Source organism: Gorilla gorilla, chromosome 17 (assembly GCF_029281585.2).
Source record: "Gorilla gorilla gorilla isolate KB3781 chromosome 17, NHGRI_mGorGor1-v2.1_pri, whole genome shotgun sequence".
In the NCBI taxonomy this organism is placed as follows: Eukaryota; Metazoa; Chordata; class Mammalia; order Primates; family Hominidae; genus Gorilla; species Gorilla gorilla.
This window is the reverse complement of record NC_073241.2, coordinates 105,847,369-105,865,071: the sequence shown is the minus strand read 5'-3', so window position 1 is coordinate 105,865,071 and position 17,703 is coordinate 105,847,369. Positions and strand designations below refer to the sequence as shown.

At 46.4% G+C, this 17,703-nt stretch overlaps 2 protein-coding genes across 13 annotated transcripts in view; one reads left to right on the top strand and one right to left on the bottom strand.

Moving 5' to 3' along the window:
* Positions 1 to 2,567: 2,567 nt before the first annotated feature.
* LOC115931455 (putative uncharacterized protein ZNF516-DT) lies at positions 2,568 to 5,078 on the bottom strand. The gene is given in 4 exon segments (XM_031003797.3): positions 2,568 to 4,030; positions 4,033 to 4,055; positions 4,058 to 4,310; positions 4,806 to 5,078. Coding segments are annotated over 4 exon segments (492 nt in total). The 5' UTR covers positions 4,884 to 5,078; the 3' UTR covers positions 2,568 to 3,892.
* A 224-nt stretch (positions 5,079 to 5,302) lies between these two features.
* Positions 5,303 to 17,703, top strand: part of ZNF516 (zinc finger protein 516) — a 134,355-nt gene continuing 121,954 nt past the window's right edge. For 5 of the 12 annotated variants that reach the window (XR_010131259.1, XM_019014178.4, XM_055367972.2 and 2 more), the window contains exon 1: positions 9,056 to 9,151. The gene's annotated coding sequence lies outside the window, so the exon portion shown is untranslated. Of the gene's footprint in view, positions 5,449 to 5,749; positions 5,897 to 8,425; positions 8,637 to 9,048; positions 9,152 to 9,360; positions 9,434 to 17,703 lie in introns of those variants that run through there. The other 7 variants (XM_063699317.1, XM_055367969.1, XM_055367968.2 and 4 more) reach the window with 7 other exon arrangements.

The window sequence follows — 17,703 nt, the reverse complement described above, 5'->3', positions numbered from 1 at the left end:
GGCAGGAGAATCTCTGGAATCCGGGAGGCGGAGGTTGCAGTGAGCCGAGATCGCACCGCTGCACTCCAGCCTGGCGACAGAGCGAGACTCCGTCTCAAAAAACCTGGCGACAGAGCGAGACTCCGTCTCAAAAAAAAAAAAAAAGGCTACAATGGTAAATTTTATATTATATGATTAAAAAGTCCCTCACCCACCCCCGCCAAAACTGTGGCTGGCCTCTCCATCAACAAAATGTCTTTATTCCTTAATTATGACAACTCATTCATATGCTGACCACTTCTTTTCTTACGGTTCTGTTTCTTACACCAGCGAACCCCCTGAATGCCAAGGCGGCTTTCCTTCGAACTGTATCATGTATGTGTCAAATGAGATCTCACGCAAAGGTCTTCCCTACTTAGTTTCATTACAAGTGTACCTAGCCTACCCACAGTGAAGGAGATATTGCTGGTTCCCTTATTTCATTTTCAGTTCCGTTAGAAAAGTTTGCATAAACATGCACATGTAATCAGTTATGCATGGTGAGCCATAATGAGCTTTGGGGGCAGAGAAAGTCAATGGTTTTGCTGTTGTAAGAAAGTGTGGTGTTAATAGGTCACAACCTATCTGTTAAGTAATTAACATACTGTAGGATTATAAGAAAAGGTAATAAGAAAAACAAGTCCCTTTCTTCCTTAACACGGGCAATCTTTCAAAAGAGGAATCTTTATTGAATTTGTCTTTCCTTAAATGAATTCTGGTCTGTGGCCTAGTTCCTTTTATTCTTCAAACCGTTCTCAACCACATCTGTGGAATTCTGTATCAGCAATTGTGAAGCCAGCTGTTGCTGAGAGTCTTTTACTTAAGTTGAAATTAAGAACAGATTTGAGGGTCGTCTACCTGCTGTGAAGTCCTGATGGAGTTACCAAAAACTGCAAATGGTGAGAAAATGTGACTGCAGTTGCTTGAACTGCTAGTACGTTTTCTACAATGCTTTCTCCTCCATTGCAAAAATACCCTAACTCTGTGATCCAAGATTGTTATTTGTTAATGTCATCTTTATCATTATTCAAAATATATGCACAAAAATCAGTAAGAGGAAAATCTATGTTGCAATAACAATAGTGTATGGGTCAGCAAGGGTTTTTTTTTTTTTTTTCTGTGTGGAAAACAAGGACAGATTGTTAACAATGCTGGTTCCGTGGGAAAGTTCTTAAGATTTCTGCAACTGGGAAAATGAGTAAGGCGTTCTCTGTCCCACACACACGGGTGCATTTTGCGTCCAATCTTGAGGCGATGCTTTGTGGATTATTCAGCAAACTAAAAATTCAGGCATACTACCTGTTGAAGGCATCCTTTGACTTGAATACAGAAGAGGGAGGAACAAATTTTCACAAAAGTGTTTCAAGCAACGTGCAAGTCTCAACCATGATTAAACCTAAATCACTGTCAGTTTGACCTCAAATAAAAGACCCCACAAGAGAAAGCTCAGTAAGAAGCCATCTTAGTGTAAACACGGGAGACTCTGGGTGTAGATCACATTAGAAGTGATTTCTTTTGTGTGTGTGTGTGTGTTTGTAAGAAATGTGTACGATAACTGAGATAGTTTCCTAAATTAAGATTTAAAATATTCTGTTAACTTTAGATTTAAGCAGTCTGAAACCACTTCACAGAAGACTCTATTTAAAATATAATCATAATTTTGCCACACCATCCACGAAGGGGATTACCCTATGTTAAATTCCGTATCGATACACCCTTGCTGAAGGACTGTTTCTTCCCTCCTCCATATTCAAATGCAGTGTATTCTCTGAATTTTTTAGTTCCATGAAAAGGAAAGATTTTAGGAAAAAAAAAACCCAACACGTTAGGATTGGTGTAATATTTTTGAAACCATCAGTGATTAAATAAATAGCCAGTTTCCATTTATACACAAAATAGTTACCTATTCCAAACAGTACAAAGGGAATGAACAGCTGCACTCCTAAAACAGTCTTTACCTAGGAATACTTGATAATTTAAATCAAATTTATCCCTAATCCACTCTGAAATCTCTAAATTTAAGTTAGTTCAGAAAACAAAAGATTACTCGACTTAATTGCATAATATAATTCTTCTTTTTCAGATATAATTTAGACAATCCTAATAAATTTACACAAAGATAGGGTTAATATTATTTACTAATGAGTAGCACACCCAACTGTCTAATCAGAGCACTTAAATTTTTGAGCATGAATATTTAATACGTATTTTTTAGTTTGTCTTCGATTTTATGCTATAGTATAGACAGTTTCACTTCTAGCTTTCAGGCACTGGAGGCCTTTTTTTTTGTGGGGGGCGGAGTTCTTTTTGGTTTTTACTCTGAGCTATTTTTTTAATGGAAGTCCTCGAGAATGTTTCTAATCTAAACGTCCTCAATCACTCCATAACCATTGAACACCATTTCATCACACGTTGAAAGGGGTGGAGTCCCAAAGGCTGAACGGATAATTCATTAGACAATAGCAAGGGAAAATGCTTTCTTTCCCCCATTTATTTCATTAACCAAAATTATTGTCTGTTATAAAATTATAAATAGAGGGTGGGGGGGAATGAAGTTAGTGAATGGGTACAAACATACAGTTAGATAGAAGGAGTAGTTCTAATATTTGATAGCAGACTACAGTGACTACAGTTAATAACAATGGATTGTGTATTTCAAAATAGATAGAAGACAGAACTTGAAATGTTCCCAACGCATAGAAACAATAAATACCCCAGGTGATGAGTACTCTAAGTGCCCCGACTTGATCATTACACATTCTACGCTTGTAACAAATACACGTACCCCATACATGTGTAAAATATCACATATCACTAAAATAAAACAAGTAGCTAAAATCAACCATTAATATTCAACCATTAATACTGCTGATTTTGCTCCATCCAAATACTATAATTTACGTAAACCTTTCAAAATAGGAGAAGCTCTCCTGGGCCATTCCAGGGGCAAACGGTGCCCTTAATCCCTAATGGTTACTTTAAGTTTTTGAAGCTATTAAAACAGTTGAAATGTTGGCAATGCTAAATATGGTTACAGGAATAGTATGGAAACTTGTATTAAACATTTGATTTTTATACCTTTTTTTGTGTGTGTGGAGTGAGCTAGGAATAGTGCATTGACAAATGAACAACCACCAGTGACTTGTGTACAATCAATGTGAACACGTTCCAATTGTCAGTAACAAAATGATGCTGGCCCTCCAGCTGCCATTTTCTAGGTCTGCCACACCAGACACCAGGACTTAACTCTTTGCCCATCCATCAAATTACGCTCTCAGATTTCGCATGCACTGTAGATAAACGTGTAAGAAAAGAAATGGTTTAAAAGTACAATATTATTGTAGACAGACAATGCCCTGAGTGAAATCACATGTGGGTGACTTAAGACAGGGCCCTAAACCGGCTAGAAAAAGGAAGCAAGTCATGAACAGTTTTATGTGGAGGGGTTTGGAAGTCTTGATCACCATTCAATGATCTACCTTGTCCATTTTCAACACATGGAAATTGTTAGCGCAAGATTGTACTTTAAAATAGACCCAAGAATGCAGATGAACGTAGGTTTACAGGACTGACTGATATTCATTGCAAAATCCTACCAAAAAGCTATTAAAGTGTCTTCAAATTTTAATCTTTGTTGTTACCTACATGTATGTAATAATATGTGTATACAAGGACATTTACAGCTTTGTAATTAACTGAATTTGGGGATGTTTCTTTGTGCATTTTCACAGTGTACTGAAATGAATGGTGGGCACGTCAATACTTTTCGGTGAATCAGACTTAAATGTGATTGCTGAAGAATACATCCCACTTAGGCATTCATGCTGAAGCCAGCAACAATTGTCCGTGACCTTTAACATGCCCGCTCTCCAAATCAGTGCAGGTCGTTAGTCACACGGAGTTTACATTTTAGGACTCGCGGATCCTTCATAGCAGAGGTTCTCCCTGTCCTTCTGCCTGACTCCCCCCCGCCCCCCGATCCCCACACACACTCCCCACCCCCCCCCCCACCCCAGAAACATCACACACGCAGAATGGCCCCCCGTCTGATCGCCAGCTTTCGGGCACAAGCGCCTCCCTTTGCAGCGCGTCTGGAGTAGTTTCTTTTGTAAACGCCCTAAGTTGGGGAGGGCCGCGGGCTGCGAGTGTGAGGCGCAGAGAGAGACGCCGCCGCTGAGGTAACCGCCAGGATTGCAGCGCTGATTGCTACGCGGAGCCACGTTGGGCGTCTTGGACGGAATCCACCTCCACTGCGGAGTTATCACGAGGAGGAGAACAATATGGCCAGGAGCCTGGTGGGAGAAGATAGTGTTACCCCTCCGCAGGCCGCAGCTCCCCGGGTCTACGTCACCGGCGGTGAAGGGGCGCTCGCCCTCGCTAGCTCCGACCCGCCCCTCCCCCGCCCCCGCGCGCCCTCCCTCCCCTCCCCCACCCCGGCCATCCCTGCCCTGTTGTAACAGGAGAGCATTTTGGAGTCAAATTAGGATTTCTAGTCCCAGACTCAACTTATTACAACTAACTACTGCTCGTGGGGAGTAGGTGAGGTGAAGAAATGAAGTTTTAAGAACAGAAAAATAAGAGTTGAACTTTCAAGGCTACCGGTAAACAACCCCTTCATTTTTAAATGGCCATGTGGCAGAGCCGCTGTTTGAAGTCTTTCCAGCGGGACCTCTGTGACCCTTGATTCAGGACTTAATGTATTGATTCTGCATCTGAACGCCCCCAGAGGCATTTACCAGGAAGTTGAGTGACACGCACACGCTACGCCGTGTGTAATGCACACGCACCTGGGACCCCCGAAGGGGTGTCCCCATTTCAGTCCAGATGGGGCGCAGTGCCCAGGTACCCGCCGGCGGCACCCGCATCCCGAGCACGTCTGTACGTATGGATGCGCGTGTGCGCGCGGAAACGGCCTCCGGGGGCCGGGGCTGCAGCAGCCTTAGACCTTGACGAGGGGCGACCACTGGCCGCTGGAACCGTGATTCAGTGCTATTAGGGGAGGAATTGGCTGTGTCTGAGTCACTGCAAGCCTCCAGACTGTCCCCGCAGTGTGGCAGAACTTTGTGCTGATGAGACAATAGTGGAGTGTGCGTTTCCTACAGGGCAGACCATTCCCAGGCTGGGGGAAGCCTCCGGCCTGCGCCGGGCCGTGAGCGCCCGGCCCCCTCCCCGTGCCGCGCAGCCCCCCGAGCCCGGCTGGCGCCGGGGCCCCCGCGGGGCGGACGCGTCCGGGGCGCGCGCGGGCGGCGCGAGGAGGGGGCCGGGCGCGTGGCGGGCCCCGCGCGCCCTCGCGCGTCCCCCGCGCCCGGGCGCAGCTGGCGCGGTCGGTCTAGTGCAGCGCTCGGCTCCGCGCCGCGGGCGCTCGGCTTCACCTTCAGATGCGCGGGGCGTGCGCGTCCTCCTCCCCAGGCCCGCCGCCTCCCTGCCAAGGTAGGGGCCGCGGGCGGGGGGAGGGCTGCGCCGCAGGGGCCGCGGGCGGGCGGTGGGCGCGGGACCCGGAGCCCCGACGTGCCCCGTACTCTGGTGTGCGCCGCTGGGGGTGGGGGGGGGGAGGCGCTGGGGAGGGGGGTGCGCCGGGGAGGGGCCCCCCGGGCGCGGGGAGGGCTACTTGGCTTTCCCGGTGGGTAGTTGCTCTGCTCGGCAATTCCACGATAGGGGAAGATGCAACTTCGGGCGGCGGGGCGAGCGCCCGGGAGGTGGTTTTTACCGCAGTGGAGGGGCGGGGTGGGGGCCGGGGTGGGAGCGCGGAAGAGGCTCTGGCTTTGTACACTTCGTCAAAGGCGACGCGGGAGGAGGGGAGCTCGGATGCGCTTTCCATCCATTAGGAGACAAAGAGCAAATTGCCTTACTTTAAAGTAAAACGCTCCGGCTAATGAAGGTGGGTGATGGGGCTGCGGGCCAGAGGAGCCGCTTCAATTATTAAGGGTTTGGCGGATGGGATCGATGCCGGTGGGCACCGCGCGCTGCTGCCTAGGGGACGTGTTTGCGTGGAGGGGGGGGGGTGGCCTTGTTTTTTACGGCCCCCTCCCCTGCTGCTTGCCAGTCTGCTGGGAGCTTCTAAGTGACCCTAACGTTAAAGAAGTGAGAGGTCCTGGAAGGGAAGTTCGGGCGGGGGTGGGGGTGGGGGCGAGGGTCTGGCACCGACTCGGAGAGGGGTGGGCAGGGACTCCTCCGAGCTGCGCCCCGCCGGGTGCGGGTGGGGGAGGCCTCGGTGGCGAGATGAACCCGGGTGTATGAAGGAAGAATGCGGTGGGGTGTGTGTGGTTGGGCGGGAGGTGGGGGGAGGCGCCTCCGCTGCCATTTCCAGGGAGAACTAACAGACTGAATAGTTACGATCAGTATTTAGATTAAACCGCCTCAAGTTTTAACGAAACTTTGTATGAATAAGTTTGTTAAATGGCAGCCGAGTGAGGGTATTTAAAAGCAGCAGTTTATGTGTGTGGTGAGGAAAGCCAGTGGACCCCCGCAATTAGGGACCAGAGGGAACCAGCCTTTTACCCGAAAAATGTGGGTCTGTAAGTCAGCTTCATCTATTATCAGCGTTAATAAGCTTCCCGCAGCAGACCGGGAGCTCTGGGGGCTGTGTGTGTGTCTTACTCATTCCGCTGATAAAGAGTCACTGGGTCTCCGGGTGTGCAAAGATCAACTTGCGCAGCCCTCTTTTTAAATATATTCATTCTGTGCTTTATTTAATCCAGATGCACAAAAAGCCATTTGCTGCTGCATTGTTGGTTTACATTTTTTGAAAAGGCGACTGGTGTAACCTGTGGAATTTGAAATGCAAATAAGAGCCTGTGGGAGTAGAGGCAGAACAGATCAGCATTTATAAAGTGGAAAAGATTTAATGTCTTTGAAATCATTGCAGGGGAAGAAACTGGAGGGGGAGTGTGATTTTTCAGGGAGTGAATTGTGACGTCAGGTCTTTTTGGAAAAGATGTTATTTTTAAGGTCTGAAACCCGGCTAGGTAAAGTGCTTACAGGAAAAACAGATTACAAGATTAACATCTGTTAACATGATCGTTTATCTCCAGCCAAAAATAGGTCAGTTCTTTCTTAAGGAAACACGATTGCTGGCGCATGCTTAAATAATAAAATCAAAACGGCGAGTTCATAAATTAGGAACGAGTGTTTGTTACAATCTGAGCTGTGAAGAAACATTTTTGAATTTCGAGATCAATGGAAGGTCAAAGTCCCTTTTCGTTGTAGAGAGCAACTCTTTCCCCTGCGTCGGCCCCCGCCCCCCCCCCCCCCGCCCCCCGCCCCGCGGAATGACCCCTCCTTCTTACTCGGAGCTCCCTTTCCGCCTCCACTCCCTTCGCTAATTTCCCTTTCCATCCTTTGTGGAAGTACAAAATATATTTAAATGGTTATCGTCTGACGCCTCCCTCCTTAAAGAAGGCAAACTCTGCGCAGATGGCTAACTTTCAGAGCTCTGCTGTTGTTTTACCATTAAATGAAACGGTAGAGAGGAGAGGAGAAAAAAAAAAAAGGAACAGCTTTGCGAAGTCTCCCTGCCCCCTGGGCGTGAGTGACGGCTCTGCTGGCCAATCCGCAGCGGCTTTCTCCATCCCGGAGGTAATTTGGGGTGTGAGTGTGTGTGAGCGCGCGCGTGCGCGTGCATGAGCCCGTGTGTCTGCACTCTGTGAAGTCTGGCCAGCCCCGCGCATCCGCAGGCTTCTGCATTTACACAGATGTGTGATGTAGACGTGGACACGCTTTTATTCGAGTCAGTTCGGCTACATGGGCACGCAGCAGCCCCCACGGAGCGCCTCCCCCTCCGAATGTTCTGTGAAGCATGGGATTTAGAAGCACTTTCAGATTCAGGTCGGAACCTGCAGAAGGGGAAGAAAAGAGGAGGGCTGTGATTGTTTCTCAGCAACTGGGGACTCGAAACGTGCGGTTTCTCCGGCCTTGGTGCCTGGGCAGGCGCGCCCTGGTGCGTTTTTGGTTCAGGTGATGATGGAGCCCACTCGCCCGGGCAAAGCGAACTGAGAACGCGGATTGCTGAAACTGATGTGAACTCCGTAGAAAAGTGAAGGGCAGCATGTGTCTTACAACTTCACATTTGATTTTCTCACTGGGAGTTGATGCTTAGTCCCTGGCAAATTCTAGAAGGTGAAGCGCTCGTGGCCAGTGAAAGTTCGGCTGCCCACCCGCCTCCTGAACGCTGCGCCCTGGCTGCGCCTGACCCGCACAGTGGGCGTATTCACGGGCACAGCGCGTCACCGGCCACCCCACGCTTGCAGCTGACTTACTGTGGCACCGACTTTCCCAGGAATGTCGGTAGTGATGTGTGGCTCGCGTAGTACGCACCTCGGGAAGCGTACGGACCCGACCTGAGCCGAGCAGCATCTCCGTGTAAATGTTGGAGACGCGGTGTCTTCCGGGAGCACCGCGGGGTTGCTGCGCTTCTGTACCCACCGGGATGGGGATGATGCAATGGAGAGGTTAAGGACCCACGTGCCCACTACCTCCCCGGAGACCCCTGCAGGGAGACCCCTGGGAGGGACCTCGTCCATGCGCGGGTGTGCCCGGCCACCAGGCCGCACCGAGGTCACCCGAGGGTCCGTGGGCGACCTTCGTCCTCCCCTTCTGCAGAAATCTAACTCGGTTACAAGGTAGCGTCCGACTCCGCGCCTTCCCTCCCACTCGGGCCATTTCCGCCCCCCAGCCCGAGTTCCACCCAATTCTGCCCCTCCCCAATCTCAGGAGCTGTTGGAACCGGGACTGGGCAGCCCTGGGAGGTGTCGTTGGATTAAATCATTCCTATTTCGGTGTGTCTGAGCAGCAGCGGCGCTGGGGCGCTACTGGGGGACCTGGGGCACGCGCGGCCAGGGGCCGGGGGCGAGAGCGCAGGGCGGCCCTGTGGACTGGGGGCGGGTCGGGGGGGGACTCACCTGCCCGCCTCGGGGTGGGGGCGGTGGCCGCTTGTTGCTGGGCTGCCAGGAGGAGGGCCGTGGGCGGGGCGGGAAGGGGCGGAGAAGCACGGGGAGGGCCTGGCCCGCCGCCCCCGCCCCTTGGCGCCCGCCCCCCGCCCCCGTCATGTGGAGCGGACGTCACACGCCTGCACTGTAACCCAAGAAGTGAAAGAGACGGACCCACAGCCCAACTTCGCACCATAACAAAGGCGGGGGTCTGTGCGGGCCGGGGGGCGGGGGCGAGCGGGGCGGGCGGGGGAGCCGGCGGGGGCGGGAGCGAGGCCCGGAGGAGGAGAGAGGGGGCTGCGGGGGGAAGGGCAGGCCGCGGGGTTGGGGGGAGCGAGCGGATGGGGGTGTGGAGGGCCGGGGCCGGGGCCGGGGAGGGGGGCGGGTCCGGTCCGGAACTGGGGTCTGCGCGGGGCTCCGGGCCGGGGCAGGCGGGGGTCCGCGCGGCGGCGTGGACCGGGCTCCGGGGGCCGAGGCGCGGCGGAGGCCAGGTAATTGGTTTCTATTTTAAACTTCACTTTGTTCTGGCGGAGGTGGGGCGGTGGGAAAGGCGTGGCCCCGAGGACGATTACATAAGTGTTCACACCTGAACCGGTTCTGCGCCCGCGAGCGGATTTGGGGTGGGAGTTGGCGGTGGGCACCCGGGCTTCGGGCGCCTCGCGAGGGGCTGCTGCGTGGGGGTTTTGTGTCCTGCGTGTGTGACCTCACAGTGTCTCGGCGGTAAAGAGGCCGGGGATGGCTCTGTGGACTGCCTGGGAAAGCCCAGATGTGCCCGTGGGCGTTGGGCTGGCCTTCCAGGGGTGTCCCCTGCGTAACAAAGGACGGAGCCCTCGGACCCTCCGGTCCGCTTGTCGTGCTGACTTAACCAGCAAGTCACAAAAGGAACTTTAGTGGGGATCCTACTTACACATACAGCAGAAAGGCATTGCCCCCATCAGCCTGCCATGCAGTTTCGAATCTTGATTGAAGGTGATTTAAAAGCTGAGTGATGTACGTTCACCATGGGGCTATGGAGTAAATACTGTTAAAGATAATGACCCGAGTAGATGCAACGGTGGCTAGCCTCCCAAAAGGAGCTTTTCCAGCTTATTTTAAAAACCACCTTATTAATATGATTGAAGTATTTTGGTTTAGGGATGTGTTACTTAGAAGAGCTAGGCATGCATGTTATTTGATAGGATACTGGCTACTGCCATGTAAAATAAAAAGAGCTCATTTTATCATTTGTTCCAGCTTCATTTTCACTTGTATTCTTTGATTATGTCGTCAGGTAACTTATTTATATTTACACAGACCAGCCAGAATTAAATATGCCACATACCACTATTGTGCATGGGTCTGAGAACCCCTCGCCTCCCCTTAGTAAAATTGGAGAGTGAAGTTGCGTAGGAGCTCGCCGTGGTGTCAGGGGTTTGAGAGTTGGGTTACTTGTAGGAGGACATCTTTAGTTTCACAGGAGTGACCCCCATGGCCATCTTGAATGAGCTCTGGGATGAATTGAATTCTGTGTAAGACTCACAAGTATTTTGGTAATTGAATTTGAATTTTGGTGTGTTAAGGCACAAGCATGTCTCAGGTTTTTCTTAATTCATTAGTAGGGCTTTGTTTTCTTACATTTGCTAATTTGAATATACGGAAACACCAGAGCGCATTAACCTTCTAAAAAAATAATAATCCCGGTGGATCTGTAGTAAAAGTAACCAAGAGGAATGGGGATGCCTGGCTGGAATGAAACACAACACCAAAATAGCAGGTTTAGTAGGTACAGCTTTCAACAATGCAGAGAGATGGGAGTTCTGCTTATTTTTATTTCTGAAAGGTTTTGTTTATTAGAATAATCTTTCCAAATGGCTTAATATCCTGAAATACACTAGATCAAGAACTTTAACTTTGAGAAATGTGTCTGCTATGAATTGTTGACACCCTGAGAATAGTTTACCTCACCAATGTTTTCCCATTGTTATTTGTAAACAACCTTCAGAGTCTACTAATTTAGAGATTTTATTTTTCCTGGAACCCTGAAGTCCTACATTTCTAACTTTTTTTTTTTTTTGTAAGATGTTGTCCCAGAGACCAAAATTGACTGAAGGGAATGAGAGAGGTCTTTGAAAAACAGGTCACAATGTGAAAAGCACTTTGTCTCCACTTTCATAAATGAAACTTTTAATTCCATTTACCTAACTTCCCCCTACAAGGAGATATTTGAGTTTTATAAGTGAAGCATTTGATGTGATTAAGTTTAGCAACGTATGTGAAAAAGGAAAGGAGACTTCTGTAAAGAATACTTTGAAATGAGGTATACTCCAACAGATGGTTTTCAGTCTTACCAAATGGGGAAAAATGATAATGTGACCTAGCAATTTACGTAGAGTTTAGTCATGGATTATTCTTGAAAAACCAGTACTCAGTGTATTGGGTTGTTGTGGATTTTTATTTATTCATTTTCCAGAATACGTATTGGTCTTATTTATAATTTAAGAGAAGGAATCTTTTAAAAAGAATTTGGTGGGAGTGGTTGTAAGTCTGACTGGAGACTGTTTAGAGTTTCAGCTGCATTATACCTTAATGCTGTAGAGATGGAGACTGAAATATAAGCTGACTGCGTTCTGTAGCAGGGAGCTTGTCCAAACGTGTGCACTTTCCTGTATAATATGCTTGTTTAAATGTTGAAGACATGCATTATTTTGTTTTTTACTCTTTTGATTTAGGGGAAAAGGATTTCTGTTAATTACCTAATTAAAAGTGGTATTTCGCTTATTACTAGATTTCCAACTGAAGAAGGCATTGCTATTAAATGTGCAGGAAACACATATCAGCTTTCTCTTTGGTTTTCAGCGGGCCAAATTTAACTGGAGATGTGTAACTTTCTCAGTGATAGACATGGATTTAATTATTAGTAATAGAACTGTAATGGAAGAAAGTTAAATTTATTTGATTAGGTATCTGCATTATAAATGTTTGAACTTGGAAGTCACATTTCTTCTTCAAAAGCAGACATCTTTCATGCTGTTAATGTTTATACATTTTAGTGCTTGGATAAAGCTATTCTGACACACTCAATTAGTTCTTTCAAAAATGCATCTCTTTGCTGTCCCGACCCCTCCCCGTCAAAAGTTCTAGAAGCTGTGGGAAAAGTTCAGTTGTCTATCTTACTGAACGTAGTCCAAGGAATACCCGTGGGTTTGTTCACTGTTCAGGGAGCTGGACGTGTGCCGCTCTGACTTCCTTTGCACATCCTTGCTTCCCTGAATTTGCATTTATTGCCTAACTAGCATCCCGCAAAAAGGCCTTTCCTGGCTGCCTGCGAATTGGCACCTTGGAGCTTCACTTCCAGCATTGTTAATGGCTAAACGTGAAGGACTAATTTTATTACTGTATTTAGCTCACAGGGCCTTGGAAGCGGCCCCTACTCTGTTGTTGGGAACTGCATCTCATTTAGAGTTGCATTTTTCAAGTGAATTGTAGTGTCAGGCTGTGCATCCGTTGTGGGGTCTGAGTGGGTGATGGTTGGAATACATCTCCCTGTGTATGAGAGGCACCGAGGGATGTGGAGGTTCTCGGAGGCAGATGGAGGTGGGGGCTGTGGACAAGCCTCTGTTTGTGCAGCAGTGATTATTTGGTTGTTCGACTGTTTGGTTAGGTTCCCTTTGGGCTGGTCGCTAACTGGTGGCATGAGCTGACAGTGTAGCTGTTCCCTTCTTCTCCCTCCCCTCCTGGGGGCTCTCATCCTCAGTCCTTCCACCTGACTGGCCGAAAGTGTAGTGGCAGCAGCCTATTAGGGGAATGTATCTAGGGGCCATAGAGGAGACAGCATTTTTCAAATTCAAGCCCTGGCCTCAGTTTTCTCTGGTCCCAGGAACCAGTGAGTTTGGGAGTGGGGCAGGACATTCTCTTTGATAGAGGAATGACCTCTGCCCTCAGTTAAGACCACCCTCCCACCCACCATTGGATAAGAACTATCAAAATCGTTCGATTTTCAGGAATTTTGAAAAGGCACAAATGTATTTTAAGAAAAGAATCATGTCAAATGTTTACATTTAAGAATAATTAATAAAATTAACCTTATGGGAGGAGGAGGAAGAAAGAACAACTTTTACTATGACTTTAGAATGTCTCCTGTTCTTTAAAAAGTATCTTTATTTTAAAATTAATTTTTCTAACTGAAGAATATTTTAGGGGAATGACTTAAATAGCTATAAGGAAGGATATATTTATAGGGGCTATAAATGCATCGTTTGTATTTGAAATTTCTAGCATCCACTACAGTGTATGAAGTGTATTTTAGATGGACTGGTAAAAACCAGCAGTTGCAACTGTCTGTTTTGCATTCCTTATGCTCTGCATCTGGCCACACGTGACTTGAACAGCTGAAGCTTCTCTTTCCAAAGCTAGAGCCATCATCGTATTTATGTCTAGCCTGAGATGTTTTCCAATGGTATACATTCGAATTGTAAAGAAGTGTAATTTGTGGCTCTCAACATGCCTTAAAAGTCATTTCCAAAAAAGATCTGGCATTTAATCTTTAATTCAAATGGTACTGAAAATTACAAAGCAGGAGTGATTAGAAATGCAACTATTTTTAGAAAGCAAACATGTAAATATATGTTAAGTGATGACTAAAACACAAGCAGGAGAGTAGGAAAAATTATTTAAAAGACAACTATAGTAGGTTTAGATACATCTTACCATGTACTGTATTTTAACTCTGTGTTAATTCTGGTAGATTTACTTCGTATTCCTGTTTCTGTACCTTCCCCCCCAACCTTGGTCAGGAAGTAAGTAAAGTCTATAGAATCTCAGAATTTACTGGGCCGAGAAGAGATATATATCGTATGTAATTGTGAAATCCAGACAGTTCCTCAACTGAGTGGTGAAAATAGGATGAAATCTTCATGTGTTTTGTTATTTTCAAGGCAGAGGGAATCTGGTGTTTTTTTTTTTTCTTCAAAACCAGGTAGACAACGTCTCACCGCCCTGGGGAGTTGCTGGTGCCGGCTCAGCCTCCAGGATACAGCTGTCCTGTTATTTTCTTGCTTTTTTAGGAGATGGTGTGCGTAGAGGAAGATGTGGTGTTAGTTTTCAGGACACAGTTAAAGACAGGCTTAAAAATCAAGGTTCTCTATGAAAACTATAATTTCTTGTTAATGGCTAAGAATTAAAAATTTTTCAGCGCTATTAACACTTGAAGAACTCTCTAATCCCCCACTCTTCCCATGTGAAAGTAAAGGACATTTGTTTAGGAATTTTTTTCTTTGTTTCAGAAAAGGGCAACATGTGTCTGTCTTTGCCATATGGTACTATTTAACCTATATTGCATGAGCTGACAAGACGCTGTGTTTGGGCATTGATTTATTTTAACATTCGACAATGTTCTTTGAGATTTAGTACAGCAAATGATGCATTGAAAGTTGTACAGAATGGTCGTTTGTGGCTTTAGCAGATTCTTTCTCAGTTGATACTTAAGGGTGTAGTGAACAAGTTTCACTTTTTTTCCACCGATATAATTTTTGTGAGAAATAGTTTGCCATTCAATGCTGAGTGACTGTTAATTCAGGAAAACACAGACTTGAATATGAGTAGTTAAGACTTCTGGGGGTCACAAATAAGGCTAAGAGTTGGGCAGGTCAGAAAGAGAAGATTCACTGTTTAGTTCCTGATTATTCTGGTGATTTTAACCTAGAGCAAAAAAGTATGTTTATTATTATTATTATTATTTTTGTCAAAAAGAGTCAGCTTTTGTCCCCATCTTTTCTTTTTTTTTTTTTAAAGAAATGAGTTAATGAACAAATGGACAATCCTATTTAATAGTTCCCCTGAGCTTCTGTGGTGCGGCCCTGGAATTATCTACAGGCAGAACTGAGATGTTTTCACTTAGGCTGTGTTTTGTTTACACATGCTGGTTTGGGTTTTTGGGTAGACCTGTGTTGAATTCACAGGGTGGCTCTTATGCCATGTTGCAGGAATTTATTAATATGGAACGCCACAGAAGATTCCACCTCCATTTTTAACATTCTGTATGGCTGTCGAGTCGACACCAAAGCAAATGTGTCTCCAGACACCTCTCTCTTGTTGTCTCAGTCTTGTTGGCTTTAATCATCCTGTTTTCTCTGTTTCACGAAAGAAGTAAACAAATTTCTACTCATCCACATGTGTGTCCCCAAAGCAAGGCATATGTGGACTGAAAGGGGCTGGGGCTTTGCTTCGAGAACGTGAGCGAAGAGCGTGTGAGTGCACGTTGGCTTTGGTGATGCATCATTTATATTGACATTATCAGTGACACAGACAGAACATTTTTATGCTAGTTTGAGAAAATACCATCATTCACATTGATAATCATACTCCCTCCAGATTTAGATTAATCATTTCAAAGCTTTTCATGTCTTTAGCATGACCGTTAGCATAATGATGATAATTTGTCCCTTTGAGTAACACCAAGCATAATTTAAATTAACGTTATTGTGTTGAGTGCAGTGCAACCCCAGGTGCTCAAGTGGCTTCCTTTTTTCAAAAATGGCTTTTTACTTTTTAAAATGAGAGGCAAGCAAGAAGATCTCATTCCTAAAACCAACTTGAAAAATAAAACAGTGTTAATAAATAAGTGAATTCCTAGTGTAAAAGTGCTTGCCGTAGCAACGTAAACTTGGGGACAATTCTGTAGAGTCATGGGATTAGTGGTTTAGTGGTAGGATTAAAATGAGCCTCAGTAAATTACCCTGGTGACAGAAAAGCAGAATCTGTTAATGGTGTTACAGGAAGATTGCCTTATCAGTTATTTTCTAGGTTGATGAAAGATTATGGGCTGCTAAGAGTTTGAACTTTAGAAAGTAAGGTTGATTTTCCTAATATTTACATATTTTAAAGTATAGGTGTTGATTAAAAAGAAAGTTATTACAGTTAGAATTTGGGATTTTATATGTGTGTGGGAGATGATTTACAAACCAGGTTTTTTGCTTAGCTGTGAACATTAAGGGGGCCGTAGAGAGTGTGTGTTTTAGGCAATCCTTAAATCCTGTCCAGGGGAATAGTAGACCATTTTGGAAAGCATTTTAGATGTTTTGGGCCCACGAAAACTCCATTTAGATTCCTACAAGGTGGTAGGTGATGAAACTGCACCTTCTTGGTCCGAGCAGGGTTAGGGCGGCCGCCATTTTCGAGTATGGTTTTATATCGTTAGGAGTGTTACATTGACTTGGTGTAATGACTGTGAAGGAAAGCATTTGCTTTCATGATTGTTTATGTTTCTTTGTAAACTTATATTATTTGTATTTGGACTTGTTTTAGAAGGTTAATATAGACAATCATATATGTGTTATAACTGCAGGAAACTTAGAGATGATTTTTGAGTGAATCCTGACATTTTACAGGTACTGAAATGCAGAAAGATTTAATAACTGAGCCAACGCCACAGGAATGGTCAGAGCCCAAATTCAGGCGTCCCGATTCCCAGCTTAGCCTTTTTCTCCATACGCTGTGCTGAATGCACAGAATAAGGGGAGGTGAAAGTCCACTCTGAAAAGGAACTTGGTAAGCGTGTTGTCATGCTGAGTTAGCAGTGCCAAGTGTGGACCTGGCAAATAACCAGGTGTTTAGGGCAGTGTAGGGAGAGCCCCCCTTCAGCTTTGCTTGGATGCTTAGAGCTTGCTCCACAGAGAAGAAACATGTTGAGTAAATGTTTGCGTCTTTCCACGGGGATGTCGTGCGAGTTGGGCACTGGACCAGTTGTTGCTGTCTGAGGCTGCTGTCACATGGCAGCGCTCAAGGAGGAACGTGGAAAATCTGGTCACCAAAGACCAGGCAGCTGTCTGCGCAGATTCCCAGCCCCGCAGTGGGTGCCAGGATACAGGTTTTCTTGCGAAACCCAATGGTTATCACCAATAGTAACATATTTTTATAAGAGAGTAAATACAGAGTGTAAGTGACCAATGTGGGATACAGAAAATCCTAAAAGAAGAAAGTCACCAAAAAATCATAGGGAAAGGGGTCGGAGAAGACCAGGTCAGTTCTGATAGACGGCTGGGCCCTGAGACTCACCTTCTTAAGCCAGGAAGATGAAATGCGGGTGGGCCAGCTGACGGGGGACATTTGGCACTCATGAGTTCTCAGTGTGGTGCGGCAGATGACCCGTGACAGACAGATGCCAATGACGGACAGATGCTGATGACGGACAGATGCCGAGAGGGAGCTTCCCACAGGAGTGGGCAGGGAGGCGGCAGAGACAGAGTGGATCATGGCAGGTGCTTTCCTCTGAGCTCAGCTTTGGTGCCAGTGGACAAGATGGCCACTAAGAGGAGGTGTTGGGGACCCCAGAGAGCTGAACCCAGGGAAGTGTGCATTCTCCTCCTTTCTTTCCAGTGGTCAGGTTGGCTGTCTTGAGCTGTGTCTGCCCCGGGTTGCTGTCTGGACCTTTGCAGATTATTAAACACCTCCTGGAGGAGGCTCCACCCCACCTGCCTTCTCCAGCAAAGCAGGCAGCTGGCCAGGGAGCAGGTAGTTTTTCTTTGTTGTGCAAGAGCCGCTTAAGAAACAGTGGCCTTTTGCATTCTCAACATGAGCAAACGTAGCCAACACCCTAGATTTCTTTTCTTAAGAGGAAAAAAATTAGTAAATTCAGAATTTTTTTTCTTTTCTTAAGAAGATAGTACTGAGTACTCTTCATTATTTACCCGAACCTATATACTAGGTGATTTTGCTACCTTTCTAGACATTTCTCAAAATAGGACCAATATAAATGAAGAAATGCAAAGACTTATTTAATCAGTGT